This window comes from Alexandromys fortis, unplaced genomic scaffold, assembly GCF_014885135.2.
Source record: "Alexandromys fortis isolate MF-2015 unplaced genomic scaffold, M_Fortis_MF-2015_v1.1 scaffold_82, whole genome shotgun sequence".
NCBI lineage: Eukaryota > Metazoa > Chordata > Mammalia > Rodentia > Cricetidae > Alexandromys > Alexandromys fortis.
Window position 1 is genome coordinate 8,114,490 of NW_026067963.1, and position 14,201 is coordinate 8,128,690.

Genomic DNA, 14,201 nt, shown 5'->3' on the forward strand with positions numbered 1-14,201 from the left:
CGAAAGGAAGTGTCGGGGCCAGCAAGATGGCTCTACAGGTTAGAGGTACTTGTCCCCAAGATAGACAACCTGGGTTCAGTCCTCAGGGCCTCACATGGTGGGAGAAAAGTGCAGGCACCCTACAAACTTTCCTCTGGCTGCCACATGTGGACTGTGGCATGGTGCACCTACATAAATATACATATATGTGTGTGTGCACACACACAAATGAGCATGTGTACACTGCTACATACTAAGGAAATAAAATAAACACACACACAGACACACACACACACACACCAAAGTTTTGCTGAGAAAGAAAAACAAGCCTTGGGCCAGCTAGTCAACTCAACAGGTAAAGGCACTTGCAGTGTTAAGCCTGGGGGTCCAAGTTCGATCCCTGGAGCTCACACAAAGGTAGAAAGAGAGAACCAACACCCCCCCCCCCACACACACACAAATCAGGGCACATGTGTCCTCTCCCATACACACACCTGTAATCATCATCACCACCATCACCATCATCACCATCATCATCACCATCATCACTCACCACCATCATCATCACCATTATCACTGCCACCATTATCATAACCATTATCACTTACCATCATCATCATCATCATCAAAAGAAGATTCTGAAAAAGAAAGTGGTTCGCCGAGGTAAAGATTAAGCATGCAAATATTGCCGTGATATCAAGCAGGAAAAATTGAGAACTTCCCAGCATTACGGAGTTTAATGGATGTTTAAACTTTTCAAGGATGTTCGCTCATTTTGATTTAGGAAAAGACAGTATCAGGTATTTGAGTAAAAACTCAAACCATCTGCAGCCGAAGCAAATGAGCAACGAGAAAGCAGAGGAAGGGGGTTCAAAGAGAACCCTAATAATACGTTTGGAGGTTGTCAGCCTTTATCAGATAAAGGGGAAAGCTGATGTTTCAGGAGAGGCAAGGAGACTCCAAATCTTGGAGTGCAGCCGAGGCAAGATGGGAGGGGCTGTCTCTTGAGTAGGGCTGAGCTACCTCTATCCATCAGTCAATCCTGGGGATGGCCAGGGGTCTGGGCTGCAGAGCAGGAGGGCACAGACGACAGGGAATAACTATGTGGCAAGAAACTAATTACCTATCTGGGTACCAGATGAGCTCTTCCGTTTGCCAGATATATATTACAGTTTACAAGATATTCAAAGAAATTTCATCTTGACAAAGGGCATGGATGAGTAATGCACCTAGAGTCCATTTGAAGTTTATGCCATGCCTGGTGTGTGTGTGTGTGTGTGTGTGTGTGTGTGTGTGTGTGTGTGTGTGTGTGTGTGTGTGTGTGTGTGTGTAACAGGCGCCCTCTAGTGGTTCATTTAGATCATTAGCTTTCTTCTTCTTTTCTTGCTTTTCCAAATGCAAATTAACACCATCAACATTTTTAAAATTATCTTTTAAGAAATACGATTCAACATTCAACATAGGAAAGAAAATAAAAGCATAAACAGCAGGAATTTCAGTAAAATGAACCCAAATCATCTGCATGCAGGCCAAGCTGGAGTTGCCATTAATTATCATCTGCTGCTGGTTCCTTTGAAGGCCATTACTTCCTTCAAGGATGCCAGTGTTGACCCCCCATTCTGCTTCAGGAGCCAGCGGCTGTACTAAACCAGAGGAAGGCTGCTGCTGATCCAAGACTGACTCATCTTGATGCTTATATACTTACAAACCCTTGGTGTTTCCATCTCTAGCTTCTCTTGACTTTTGGTTGCCATTGGGTTTCCCGCCTGGCCCGTACCCTAGTCTAGCTAGCTCATTTCCTCATGGGAGTCTCCGGGTCCTCCAGCCTGCCTCAGGTCTGACCTCTTCTGCAGTCTTGCAACACGTTGTGCTTCTTTCTGCCATACTCATTTTCCTGAACTGTAATGAAACAATTTTGTATGACTTTTTTAGTGTCTGTTTCTTCTAATAAACCATGAGACCCACAGGGCAGAGATCAACTGGCTTGTTCAGCACTGTCTCCTAAGCACGTACCCCAATGGCTAGCATATAACAGTATCAACAGATACTCAATAAGTATTTATTGAATGAACCAACACTCCCTTGCAGGGGGCTTTTGCCAGAATCCTATTAACATCTTCTGGATCTCACTGCAGAGAAGACTGGATTTCAGAAAAAGATTTCTGGGCCTGGGATGTATCTCAGTGGCAGAATGCTTGCTTAACACTTGCAAGGCCTTTGGGTTCAGCCCCCAGAACCCCCCCCACATACTTCTATTCTAGAATAAAATTTGCAGTTGTTCTATGTTCCCCAACATAGCTTCAACAATCTGATGCAAAATTTTATCTATTCTGTCAATGACTCCACCTTTAAGATTGAAATGTTAATGGTGATATGCAAGGTAGTCATCAGTGTGGCTATATGATCAGGCCATTTCAGGCTCCCCCTCCTCAGCTGCCCAAGGAACTAGCTGGGGACATCTCCATGGACATCTGGGAACCCCTCTAGAGTCAAGTCTCTTGCCAACCCTAAAATGGCTCCCTTAATTAGGATATATACTTCCCTGCTCCCATATCCACCCTTCCTCTATCCCAACAGTCCCATTCCCTTAAGCTCTCCCCATCCTCCCCTACTCACTTTTCTCTCCCCATCTCCCCTTACCCCCATNTTCCCCCCATTCCACCCCCACCCCCAAGTTCCCAATTTTTGCCTGGCAATCTTGTCTACTTCCAATATCCAGGAGGATAACTATATGTTTTTCTTTGGGTTCACCTTCTTATTTAGCTTCCCTAGGATCACAAATTATAGGCTCAATGTCCTTTATTTATGGCTAGAAACCAATTATGAGTGAGTACATCCCATGTTCATCTTTTTGGGTCTGGGTTACCTCACTCAGGATAGTGTTTTCTATTTCTATCCATTTGCATGTAAAATTCAAGAAGTCATTGTTTTTTACTGCTGAGTAGTACTCTAATATGTATATATTCCACACTTTCTTTATCCATTCTTCCACTGAAGGACATCTAGGTTGTTTCCAGGTTCTGGCTATTACAAATAATGCTGCTATGAACATAGTTGAACAAATGCTTTTGTAGTTTGATAGGGCATCTCTTGGGTATATTCCCAAGAGTGGTATTGCTGGATCCTGAGGTAGGTTGATCTCGAATTTCCTGAGAAACCGCCACACTGCTTTCCAAAGTGGTTGCACAAGTTTGCATTCCCACCAGCAATGGATGAGTGTTCCCCTTACTCCACATCCTCTCCAGATTTGGTAATCTTCTGGTGCCACAGGTTTTCACCTGGCACCAAGATGAGGCATGTGACAGTGTATACCCACACGGGCCTTTATGCTACTCAGCCTCAGCCTCCCACGTGGAATCTGAATACTTCTGTACAGAGAGATGAACAGAGAGATGGCCAACTGTGAAATGCGACCTAGGTCCTGGATCTTAGGCTTGGGGTTGAGTAGAAACAGAGTAAAATCTTCTGAGCAGGGAGCAGAGTGCATGTGTTGTGTGTGTGTTGCTGGAGTTCAAACTCAGCCTTGTACCTACTAGGCCTATGCACTACCACAGCCCCACGGCCTCTAGTATCTTTGCCCACAAGCCCTCATCCTAAATAATTTAACCTCTTGATATTGCAATTTTGGTGTAGTTACTTTTAGCTTTGTTGGGTGTGTGTGGTATGACTAGGTGTGCCTGTTTTGCATGTGTGTGAGTACATGTTTGTTTGTGTATGTGGCGGTCTGAGGTTGATGTTGCGAATCAACTTTAATTCCTCTCCCACCTTACTCATGGAGCAGGTTCTCTCAGTTAAACCCAGAGCTCACTCACACAGGTAGTGAGTTTGTTCTGGGCACTCCTTTTGGGGGTCATTCTCTTTCAAGCCACCACAGGGGATATAACACTCACTCAATGCTTATCAGAATTAACCCAAGCATGCAAGAGTATATTTGTGGCATGTTCCTTCAAACATGCTGCTTTTTTCTTTCTTGAGGTCCCTCATCGTATTGTTATAGATAGCTGCTTGTCATCTTTGGGTCTTAGCTTAAATGTCAAATACCCAGAAAGGTCAGGGTCTGCCTGGGTCCGAATCTAATTAGAACCTTATTCATCCCTCCAGTCATCATAAGCACTTTTAGTTTCTTTCCTTTATAATTAAAAAAAATTAATTTTGTACATGTATCTGTACTTCTTGGGCTTTCTCACTTTTTAAATTCTGGTTTGCTTCCTCGTTTTGTTGGCCTTTTTATTTTCTAAAGAGAGAGAAAGAAGGGGTGGAGTTGGGTGGATAGGGAGGTGGGGAGGGTCTGGGAGGTGTCAAGTGAGGGGAACCATGATCAAGATATATGACATGAGAAGTTATTTTCGATAAAAATATATTTTAACAAGCAACATTAAAAATATTGTGTATGGGTATGTTGCCTATATGTATATCTATCTGTGTATTACTTGTCTGTGGAAGCCAGAAGAGGGTGTTGGAGTTATAGACGGTTGTGAGTTGCTAGATGGGTGCTGGGCATCAAACCCAGGTCCCCTGGAAGGGCAGCCAGTGCTCTTAACTGCGGGCCATCGTTCCCGGCCTATTTTCTGTCATACTATAATTGTAAGTCTTCAAACATTTTTGTTCATTTACTTAATTCTGACTCTAAAATGGAATTCAGATGCATTCCAAGGGAAGGGACCTTGCAATTCTGTTCCCTTTTCTATTCCTGAGCTCTAGCACTGTACAATTAGCAGATGCCCCATAAATGTTTGTCGACTCTTTCTTTGGTTGTTGCATTTACACTCATTTCTTGTATGGTATTTTAGTTTCTGCCATTGCACTGTCATCCCCACGGGAGTAGAAGAAAATTTCACCGCTCCCCTCCTCTATCTCTGAGTACTGAGACCGGCAATTCTGCTCATTTACTGAGCTCAGGCTTCTCCTAAGAGGCTGTCAAGGACCCAAAGGTGCATAGTAAGAGCGTGTCTGAGGCAATCAGAGAGCTGTCAGAAATGCTTCTCAAGTTACATTCGTAGGATTCTTAAGCAGCCGAAATCGAAATCGCAAACTGCTGTATTACAATTGGGTGAGAGCAGAACGTTGGCACTTTCTGTTTATATTATTTGTATAGAGAACTGAGGCATCCTTGCTCCACGAAGCTGAGCTCTTGCAGAAGCTCATCTGCCCAATGGGGGGCGGCAGCATCCCAGTAACTCACTCCTTGAGGCTGTGAAGGTGGAAGGAGAGATTCGCGTTCAAAACCTTTTTGACTCTACCCACTCTCCGTAGCGCCTTAGCCCGCTCGAGTTTCAATGCGCGCTGTTGCTGGACGAAGCTGAGTCCTATACAGCGCTCGCTGCTCTCCCGATCATGGCTTCTTCGAGTTCCTTCACCTACTGTTGTCCTCCATCTTCCTCCCCTGTCTGGCCAGAACCGCTGTATAGTCTGAGACCTGAGCACGCGCGGGAGCGGTTGCAAGACGACTCAGTGGAAACAGTCACGTCCATAGAACAGGTGAGGTGGCAGGGCTGGGCGAGGCGCCCGCGCGGGGCCTTCTGGGAGCAGGAGTCCCGTTTGGAGGTCCATCTGGGTGGGAAACGCTCCTTGGAACTACAACTCCCATATTGCACTGCGCCCCCGCCCCCGAGCTCTAGGCGCCCAGACTGGGGCTTCCGAGTGGAGTGTTTATGGGGCTGCGTTGGGTAGGAAAGGGTGATTGTCAGGGTTGGGCTCGGAGGACAGGACAGTGCCCCTGTCCTCTGCTTCAGATGGTGTAAAGAATCGTGTTCTGTGTCTGGATCCCACAACAGTCTGAGCGGACCAGGTAGCCAGCTCCATTCTGCCTAGACGCCTGGAGGTTCTGGGACCGACCGTTCACTTTCCCCTTCGTGCTCGCTCGCAGTTTCCGGACCTTTAGGGGACCGAATGACCGGATTGTGGTCACGCCGTCCCCAGGTCGGTTTATTATCTGACCTGCTAGGTCAGATTGAGGCCTACCTCGTGATGGGTAATCATTTGGGTACTTGCTGTTGAACGCTAGAAATAGAAAAAAAAAAAAAAAAAAAAAAAAAAAAGAAAGAAAACAGCCCCTAGGCAGGAGCCTAGCTAGGAAAGACAGTCTGGAAAACTGGATAGTTTGTGAAGAACAAAAAAAGTATGAACTGCTTGCGATTCTCTCAGGCCAAGGGTGTACCAGACATGCATTTTGAAAAGTATGGACAGTGAATTATAGTTTTCATTTTTCTCACTTCCCGTTTGGAATTGTTCCCACATTGGTTGTTGCAGAGCTGTTTACCCATCTGTTACTAGAAATGATCAGGGTGGCTCTTGTTGGCGCTAAGGAATAGGCATCCAGCTGCTTCTGAAAATAAGCCCTTACTAGATCAGTACCCAGGCTTAACCATGGAGGGACCGGCTCCATCCTGAGGCTGGGAGCCTCTGCATAGGCAAAGTTAACGGCAATAGTGACTATACGAATTTTGCAGTTGTGACTAAATACACATTTGTTTTAATTTTTTTTAATGTGTGTGAATGTGTACGACATGTTTGTGGGTGTTGGTGCCAAGGCATACGATATGTGGGTTCCAGAGATCTAACCGAAGTCGTCAGGCTTGCATAGCAAGCACCACTTACTCACTGAGCCATCTTGCTTGCCCTAAATAAAATTCATAACAAAACAAGGGATTGAACACATGGTTATTCACACAGTAGCAGAGGGGATCTTCTCATGGGCTTAGGGAATTAAAGGAAACTTTCTTGAATATAGCTCTCTGACTTAGTTAACTTGTGTCCCTTAGAAGGCTCCTGTAAAATGTTGCAAAAAAAAAAATCTTTCCTCAGTGACAAAACCTACAGACTGCAGTGTTTAGAGTGAGGGTTCGCTTGTTGTCCAGAGTGTGACTAAGTTAGGGTGTTGGACATGCCTCCCCCACCCTTTAAACCCTTAGCTAACTGACTTGGCAGATAAGGGGGTGCAGGATGCTAATGAAGAAAAGAGGATCAGGGTTAGCCTGTCAGTTTACAAAGACGTCTGTGTTTAGAGACAACAGGGACATGATCAGGAGTTTTTCTGATCTGTTCTCTTTTTCTGTGTACTGCTGTCTTCTTCGGTCCGCCATTGCTGAGGTTCCTTCCTGCTGGGTTTCTATTAGGAAAACAACTTAAGTTCCAAGTAGGCATAACGAGCAAAGCAAATCTGGACCCAAGATGCTCTGGAAAGGGGGCAGGCCAAGACCAGGGCTGTGGAGGATGCGAGGTCCTGATAGGTTAGTGTTGAGTGTCCGTCAGAGACAAGCCCAATGGGACGATAGTCTTACATTTTATGTCGTTATTCCAGCTCACGTTTTAAAAGCCTAGGATGAAGAGTTGCACTTACACGGAAGCTAATGTGCTATTCCATCCTTCGGGCTTCCTCTGCACTTTAGTGGTCACCGCAGTGACCATTTCTCTGGTTCCGGCGGAGTGCTAAATGCTCTCTGCGCACTGTGTCTCCCAGTCCATCCTGACAGAGAAGGCAGAGGCTTAGAGAGTGGTCAGGTGCGGCCGTCAGAAATAACGTTGCTGCTGGGAGGAATTCTTTACAGAAGATACCGTTTGGTTCTTTTGGTTTTGACTGAGCTTCCACAGAGCTTTGCCGAGAGCTCAGTTTTGTGTCGTGGCAATAATGATTAATGCTTGCCTCTCCTTCCTTCTCAATTACTGGGAACCCTCATTTGTTAGACAATAACTTAACTTAGTAGCAGGCATTAAACCTGTAAACAGTGGCGTGAACTCTTTCTTGTGAGGCCTTCAGTTCCATTTGTTCATTTTCCTTCGGAATTTCGTTAGGGCTGGAGAGATGGCTCAGTGGTTAAAAGCACTGGCTGCTCTTTCGGAGGACCTAGGTTCAATCCGCAGGACCCACAAGGTGGATTACAACTGTCTATAACTCCAGGCCCAGGGCATCTGATGCCCTGTTGTGGTTTTCGGGGCTCTGTATGCATGTGCTGCACAGACATAACACCCATACACACAAAATAATAAAAATTAAAAAAAATTTTTTTAGGTACTAGGCACTGTTCAGACACTTAACATGAGTCAGTCAACAAAGAAAATGGATTTGGTGGTGTTTTCTGTTTTTTTTTTTTCTTTCTTTCTTTCTTTCTTTCTTTCTTTCTTTCTTTCTTTTCTTTCTTTCTGACAGAGTTTTTCTGTATAGCCCTGGATGTCCTGGAACTCACTCTGTATATCAGACCAGCCTTGAACTCAGCTACCTGCCTCCCAAGTGCACCTGCCTCCCAAGTGCTGGGATCAAAGGCATGCATCATCAATGCCTGATTGGATTTGATAATTTATTTAACTTTATTTTATGTGCATTGATGTGAAGGTGTCATATTCCCTGGAACTAGAGTTATAGACAGTTGCAAGCTGCCACGTGGGCAGTTAGAATTGAACCTGGGTTCCTCTGGAAGAGCAGCCAGTGCACTTAACCACTGAGCCATCTCTACAGCCCTGGATTTGATTTTAAGGAAACTTTTGCTCCAGGCCAGAGATTCAGTCAATTAGGAAAAGAAAAACATAATCCCAACACTTGGGAGGCAGAGGAAGGTGGATCTCTGAGTTTGAGGCCAGCCTGGTTTACAGAGTGAGTTCCAGGACAGCCAGGACTACACACAGAAATGAAAACCAAAAGAGAGAGAGAGAGGAAGAAAGGAGGAGGAGAAGAAAAACATCTGGTATGGGGGGTGTAGCCCTGTGGTAGAGTGTGTGCTTAGTGTGGAAGGCTGGATCTATCACCAGTATCACAAAGAAGAGAGGATAAAAAGATGTTGCTTAGAAGTTTAAGAAAAGAATAGGGCAAGGGTGTGCTGAGGATGCCATGTTTGATCTGAGAGGCGAAGCATATGAGGGAGCAGGTCCTGAGTGGGCGGAGAAAGCATGTACAAAGGGCAGTGTGTGCCAGGTGAGGAAAGAGGCAGGTAGCCAGAGGCTGGGAGGCTAGATGGAGCCATGCATCACCTGTGGCTGTTGTGTTTGAAAGGACTAATTGACGTGGGAAGCCAATTAGGTGAAGAGCTTGCCCTCACCAGCCTCCCCAGCCTCCTTACTGCCTTGGTCTTTAGATTTGCCTCAGGGAGTGGATCCCTACCAACAGGCTTCCTAGCTTAGTGTGCTGGGCCTGAGCCATAAGATACTGCTAGGGGCCAAGAGAGCAAGGGTGCCATCAGCCAGTTTCCTCCCTCCTGCCATGGGGTGAGCTGGTTGCCCAGACTTAAGGTCTTATCTGCTGGGTGCCTTCCCCACAGAGACCCTGACTCTCTCTCCACCTTCAAACCTGCTAGCTACCAGGACTCAAAGCAGTGACACAGTCTGAGTGATAATTTATCAGGCTCCGCAGGTCACTATCACTCACAAGTATTATGTGGGGGGTTCGAGAGATGACTCGGAGGTTAAGAGTGCTCGCTGGAGAGGTGGCCTAGCTGTTAAGAGCGCATGCCACCTTTTAGAGGAATAGGCTGGTTTCCAGCACACATGGGTGGTTACAACCTTTGGAAATTCCCACTCTACGGGTATCTGAAGCCTCTAATCTCCAAGGGCACCTACACTCAGGTGCACATACCCCATCCCCACACATAGATAATTAGAAATAAATCCTTTTTTTCTTGTTTGTTTGTTTTTGAGACAGGGTTTTCTTGGGTAGCCCTGGCTCTCCTGAAACTCGTTTTGTAGACCTGGCTGGTCTTGAACTGTTATTATGTGGGGATTAGGGTGGAGGTAGGAGGCAGTGGTTGGGAGGCTACTGTGCTGATCTGGGTGAGGGGTAACAGCAGCTCACAGAGTGGCTATCATGCCTGTGATAAGATCAGTTCCTCTTTTGTTTTGTTTTGTTTTGTTTTTTTGAGACAGAGTTTCTCTGTGTAGCTTTGGAGCCTGTCCTGGCACTCGCTCTGAAGATCAGTCTGGCCTCGAACTCACAGAGATCTACCAGCCTCTGCCTCTCGAGTGCTAGGATTAGAACCGTGCCCCACCACCGCCTGGCTCAGTAAGGTCAGTTTCCTGACGGTTGGTGAATCTGTTCCTTGATAAATATTTTCCCAGTGGATGTGATGCAAAGGGCCTTTTGTGACGACAGCAAGGTGAGATGAGGTTGTGCCCTTAGTGTCCACCCTGGTCTGTGACGGGTCATCGGGAATCACCCTATCGCAAACTGCCTTAGATGATGAGACTTGGAGCCCACAGCTGGAGAGCCAGTCTAGGCTTCATAGCGAGACCCTGAATAAACAGAAAAAGAAAACTGGGCTCAGTGCTAGCATGCCCGCAGTGTAAGGCCCTGGGTCTAACCCCCGGGTCTACCAAAGAAGAATGGTGTCCACAGACTCTTCTGGTTGAGATGAAATGCGTGTAATTTTAGACTTTCAGGTGTATAGTAAAACAAATGCCTTTTGAGAAAATTTATGTTTAAATTTAGGTCACTGTGGGCCTGGGATATAACTCAGTGGTACTTTCAAGTGTAGGTGAGGCTCTAAATTCAACCCCTAGCACCACACACACAAATGTAATAACTGTTACAATTCATACTTTATATAACTGTAATTTAGAGATGCCAACTCTTTTATCTATGAGACAGTTCTCTTACAATTCTTCATGTGTCTTTATTATCACCAGTTTTTGAGCAATATATACATATTATATATTGCTATATATATATTGCTGTATATATTGCTTTTCTAAATCATATGAGTAAGATAATTATCATTGAATATTGAATATCTTATCCCAGCTTTAAGGATCGACCCAGGCCTAGTAGAACAGATCTGTAATCCCATCTGCTTGGAGGACAGAGGCAGGAGGAGAGCAAGTTCAAGGCCAGCTTGGGCAGTTTAGTGAGACTCTGTCTCAGACGGAAAAAGGAGGTTGGAGGGACAATGAGATGGCTCAGTGGTAGAAGCGCTTGCCTTGTAAGCCTGAGGACACGTGTTTGATCCCCAGAACCCATGTAAATGTGGAAGTAGAAACCAGCTCCCCAAAGTTGATCTTGGCTGTCCCCACATGCACTGTGGCTCACACACACCCTCGCATACATCATACCCACAATGATAATAAAAATAATATTAAAAAGGAAAGTCTCTCCTTTTCCTGAGTTTTTAGCTTGACCCCTCTATCTAAAGTGATTAACAAGAGAAACCACATAGAAGTTCAGTAACATCCCCCTCATGGCGCTACCCAGAGAAGTTAGTGAACCTCTCACAGGTGGCTTAGGGTTCCCGTCTCCACTTGCGGTGCCTGTAACAGGGAGGTGGCCAGGAGGAATCCAGAAACCAAGAGCAGGGCTTGTTGTGCACATTCACATTGTGCCCCATGGAAGAGTCTGGAGCTCTTTCACGTGGGCATGGGGTGCTGATGGAGAGGAGGGGGTGTGCCTGAGGAGGTGGGGAAGATGACGATTTCCTTTAGGGATACAGAAGTCCGCTTATAAAGGAGGAAGTCACTCCTGCTGCGTTTTCAAAGCTGTATCTGCTGTTGCTCAAAATAACCAGCTCAGAGTAATCCTCCCATGAAGGAGGCTCGTTGTGAGTGATGCCTTTGTCTCCTGCGGTCTGATCGTGGGGTGACATGTTCTCGTCACTGATAGTCCTCAAATACCATTCGTTCAGAAAATGCTTTGCTCCTTAAACGTTAGAGAATTTTTTTGTTATTCCTTTAGTTGAGAAGATGAATAGTGTGGCTAGGGGTTTTAGAAAACAGCATTTAAGTTATGAATGAGGAAGTACTTTATCCCTTCTGAAAGCCTTTTGTGGTTGGGGAAATGAATGTTCACACAAGCTTCAGGACCTGAGATCGGATCCCCAGCATCCATGTAAAAGCCCTTACGGGTGTGGTACTGAGGCTGGAGGTTCCTGGAGCTCCCTGGCCAGCCCGTATAGCCAGTTGGTGAGCTTCAGGTTCAGTGAGAGACCCTGCCTCAAAAATAAGCACCCAACATTGACCTCTGGCCTTTAAGGCATGCTTGTGTGCGCGCATGCATGCATACACACACACACACACACACACACACACAGACGCGCGCGCGCGCACGCACACACCCATGCACGTACACTTTTCCATCTACCAAAGAGAAACATGCATCAGAATCCCTGATGGTTTGTTAGAAGCTAGTGGACGGTCTTCATACTCAGGCTCTGAGTATATAGGCGTGTACTCAGACACCGGTTCCCAGCTTCTGGGATGTTAGTTTTCCACCTCTGTTCAGATTGGAAGCCTCGTTCTGCTTTGCCTTCTCATGCTCGCGTTTAAAGAGTGTGGGTGAGCAAAAGGCAAGCTCTATGGTAGAATTTCTTGTCTCTTTGATTCAGGAATGTATTCTAGACACCTACAGTATAGCGGGAAGGTGAGAGTATTAACGAAAAGCTATTTCTTTTTTCTTTTCTTTTGGTGCGTGCAGGTGCACTCACTGTGTGTGTGCATATGTGGAGGACAGGGTGGCCAGGTGCCTTCCTCTGTCATTTTCCACCATGTCTTAGTCACTCTTCCCTGGCTGTGAAGAGACACCATAACCACGGCAACTCTTCTGAAGAGAGCATTTAGGTGGGGACTTGCTTACAGTTTTAGAGGTTCAGTCTGTTAGTAGCATGATGGGGAGCGTGGTTGCATGCATGCAGGCACTGGAGCAGTAGTAGCTGAGAGCTACGTCCTGATCCCCAGGCAGAGAGAGGGAGAGAGGTAGGCAGAGAGACTCTGGCTTGTCATGGGCGTTTGAAACCTCAAAGCCAAACCCCAGTGATGCACGTCTTCCAACTAGGCCGCACCTCTTAATCCTTCTGATTCTTTTAAATAGTGGACTACCTATTGGCTGGACATTCAATATATGAGCCTATGGGGGCTGTTCTTATTCAAAGCACCGTATTCTATCTTTTTTTTTTTTCTTCTTCTCCATTTTGGCTACAGTGGATGACTAGAGCATTCCCAGGCTAAGCTTGTTCCAGTCCCACAGAGCTGGAACAATAGACATGCCGCCATTCCTTCCTTGTTTTATGTTGGCTGGGACACAAGCTCAAGTTCTCATGCTTCTGTGTGTCATACTCTTTACTGTGTAAGCCATCACTCCAGCCTGAGAATTTTTTTTTTTTTTTTGAGACAGGGTCTCACTTATGTAGCCCTGGCTGGCCTGGAACTCACTGTGTAGACCAGGCTGGCCTCAAACTCACAGCGATCTACCTGCCTCTGTTTCCTGAGTGCTGGCATTGAAATCATGTGCCATATGTCTGGCTAAGTTGAAAGAATTTTATGATGAAAACCAGTATATTTACCATCTAGATTCTCTTGTTAACATTTTCCATACTTTGGGGGCCAGAGTGGAGTGAAGGAGACAGGGTCTCCTGTGAGTTCCTAGGCCCTCTGTGTCTCTCTCCCGCGGTCTAGAACTTCAGGCATGCAGCACCACCATTGCTGGACCCTTCCCTTTCCCTTCTCTTTGTGGCATTGGGGTTGAACTCAAAGCCCACACTCAACATGGAGCGGACCCCCAGCCCGTTGTCTTTTATTTCCTATTTGTTTGTTTGAGGCAGGGCCTTGCTGTGTGTCTCAGGCTGCCTTGCTCGGGTGCTGGGGTGACAGACATGCACTACGGTGCCTGGCTTCTACCCATCTCTTATTAATGGGTTTCAAAGTAAGTTGTAGATGTCAAGACAGTTCTTAAATACTCATTAAGTAGAGTTTAATATTAACATAGTTCTTGTAAGATGTAATTTATACAGGATGAGATGTGCGAATGGTAAGAATAACCTCACACGTGCACTTAGCTTTGGCAGGTGCTCGTTCCTGCTCATGCTTAATTTTTTTCTATTGTCCCAAGATTTAAAAGAAAAATAAATTATATGTATTTACTTATTTGTACGTACACGTGAGCAAGAACTTGTGCACTTGAGCCATAGTGTATTTGTGGAAGGTTAGAGGACAAATTGCGGGGCCCGGTTCCTGCCATCGGGCAGGTATCCGGGGTGGAACTCAGGTGGTCAGGCTTGGCTGCAAGCTCCTTTACCCACTGAACCTTCATGTTGGCTTTTTTAATTTAATTTTTTAAAACAGCCTTTGGCTATGTGTTTAATTAGGATCCAATAAAAGCTCACTCATTTGGAGCTATTTTTAAATATTAAAGAGCTGGTCTCTTGGGAATTAATCTTTTATGCGTGATCCTGGCCTTGTAACCTTGTCACTTAGCAGAATTCTGAAGTAGAACAGGTGTTCTGGGCTCCACCCTCTTCCTGAGAAGCGGCTGGGTG

At 45.8% G+C, this 14,201-nt stretch overlaps 1 protein-coding gene across 1 annotated transcript in view; it reads left to right on the top strand.

Moving 5' to 3' along the window:
- The first annotated feature begins 5,212 nt into the window (after positions 1 to 5,212).
- Positions 5,213 to 14,201, top strand: part of Fntb (farnesyltransferase, CAAX box, subunit beta) — a 62,781-nt gene continuing 53,792 nt past the window's right edge. The window contains exon 1 of the mRNA XM_050153557.1: positions 5,213 to 5,457. Coding sequence (XP_050009514.1) covers positions 5,314 to 5,457 — 144 coding nt within the window. The 5' untranslated portion in view covers positions 5,213 to 5,313. The remainder of the gene's footprint in view (positions 5,458 to 14,201) is intronic.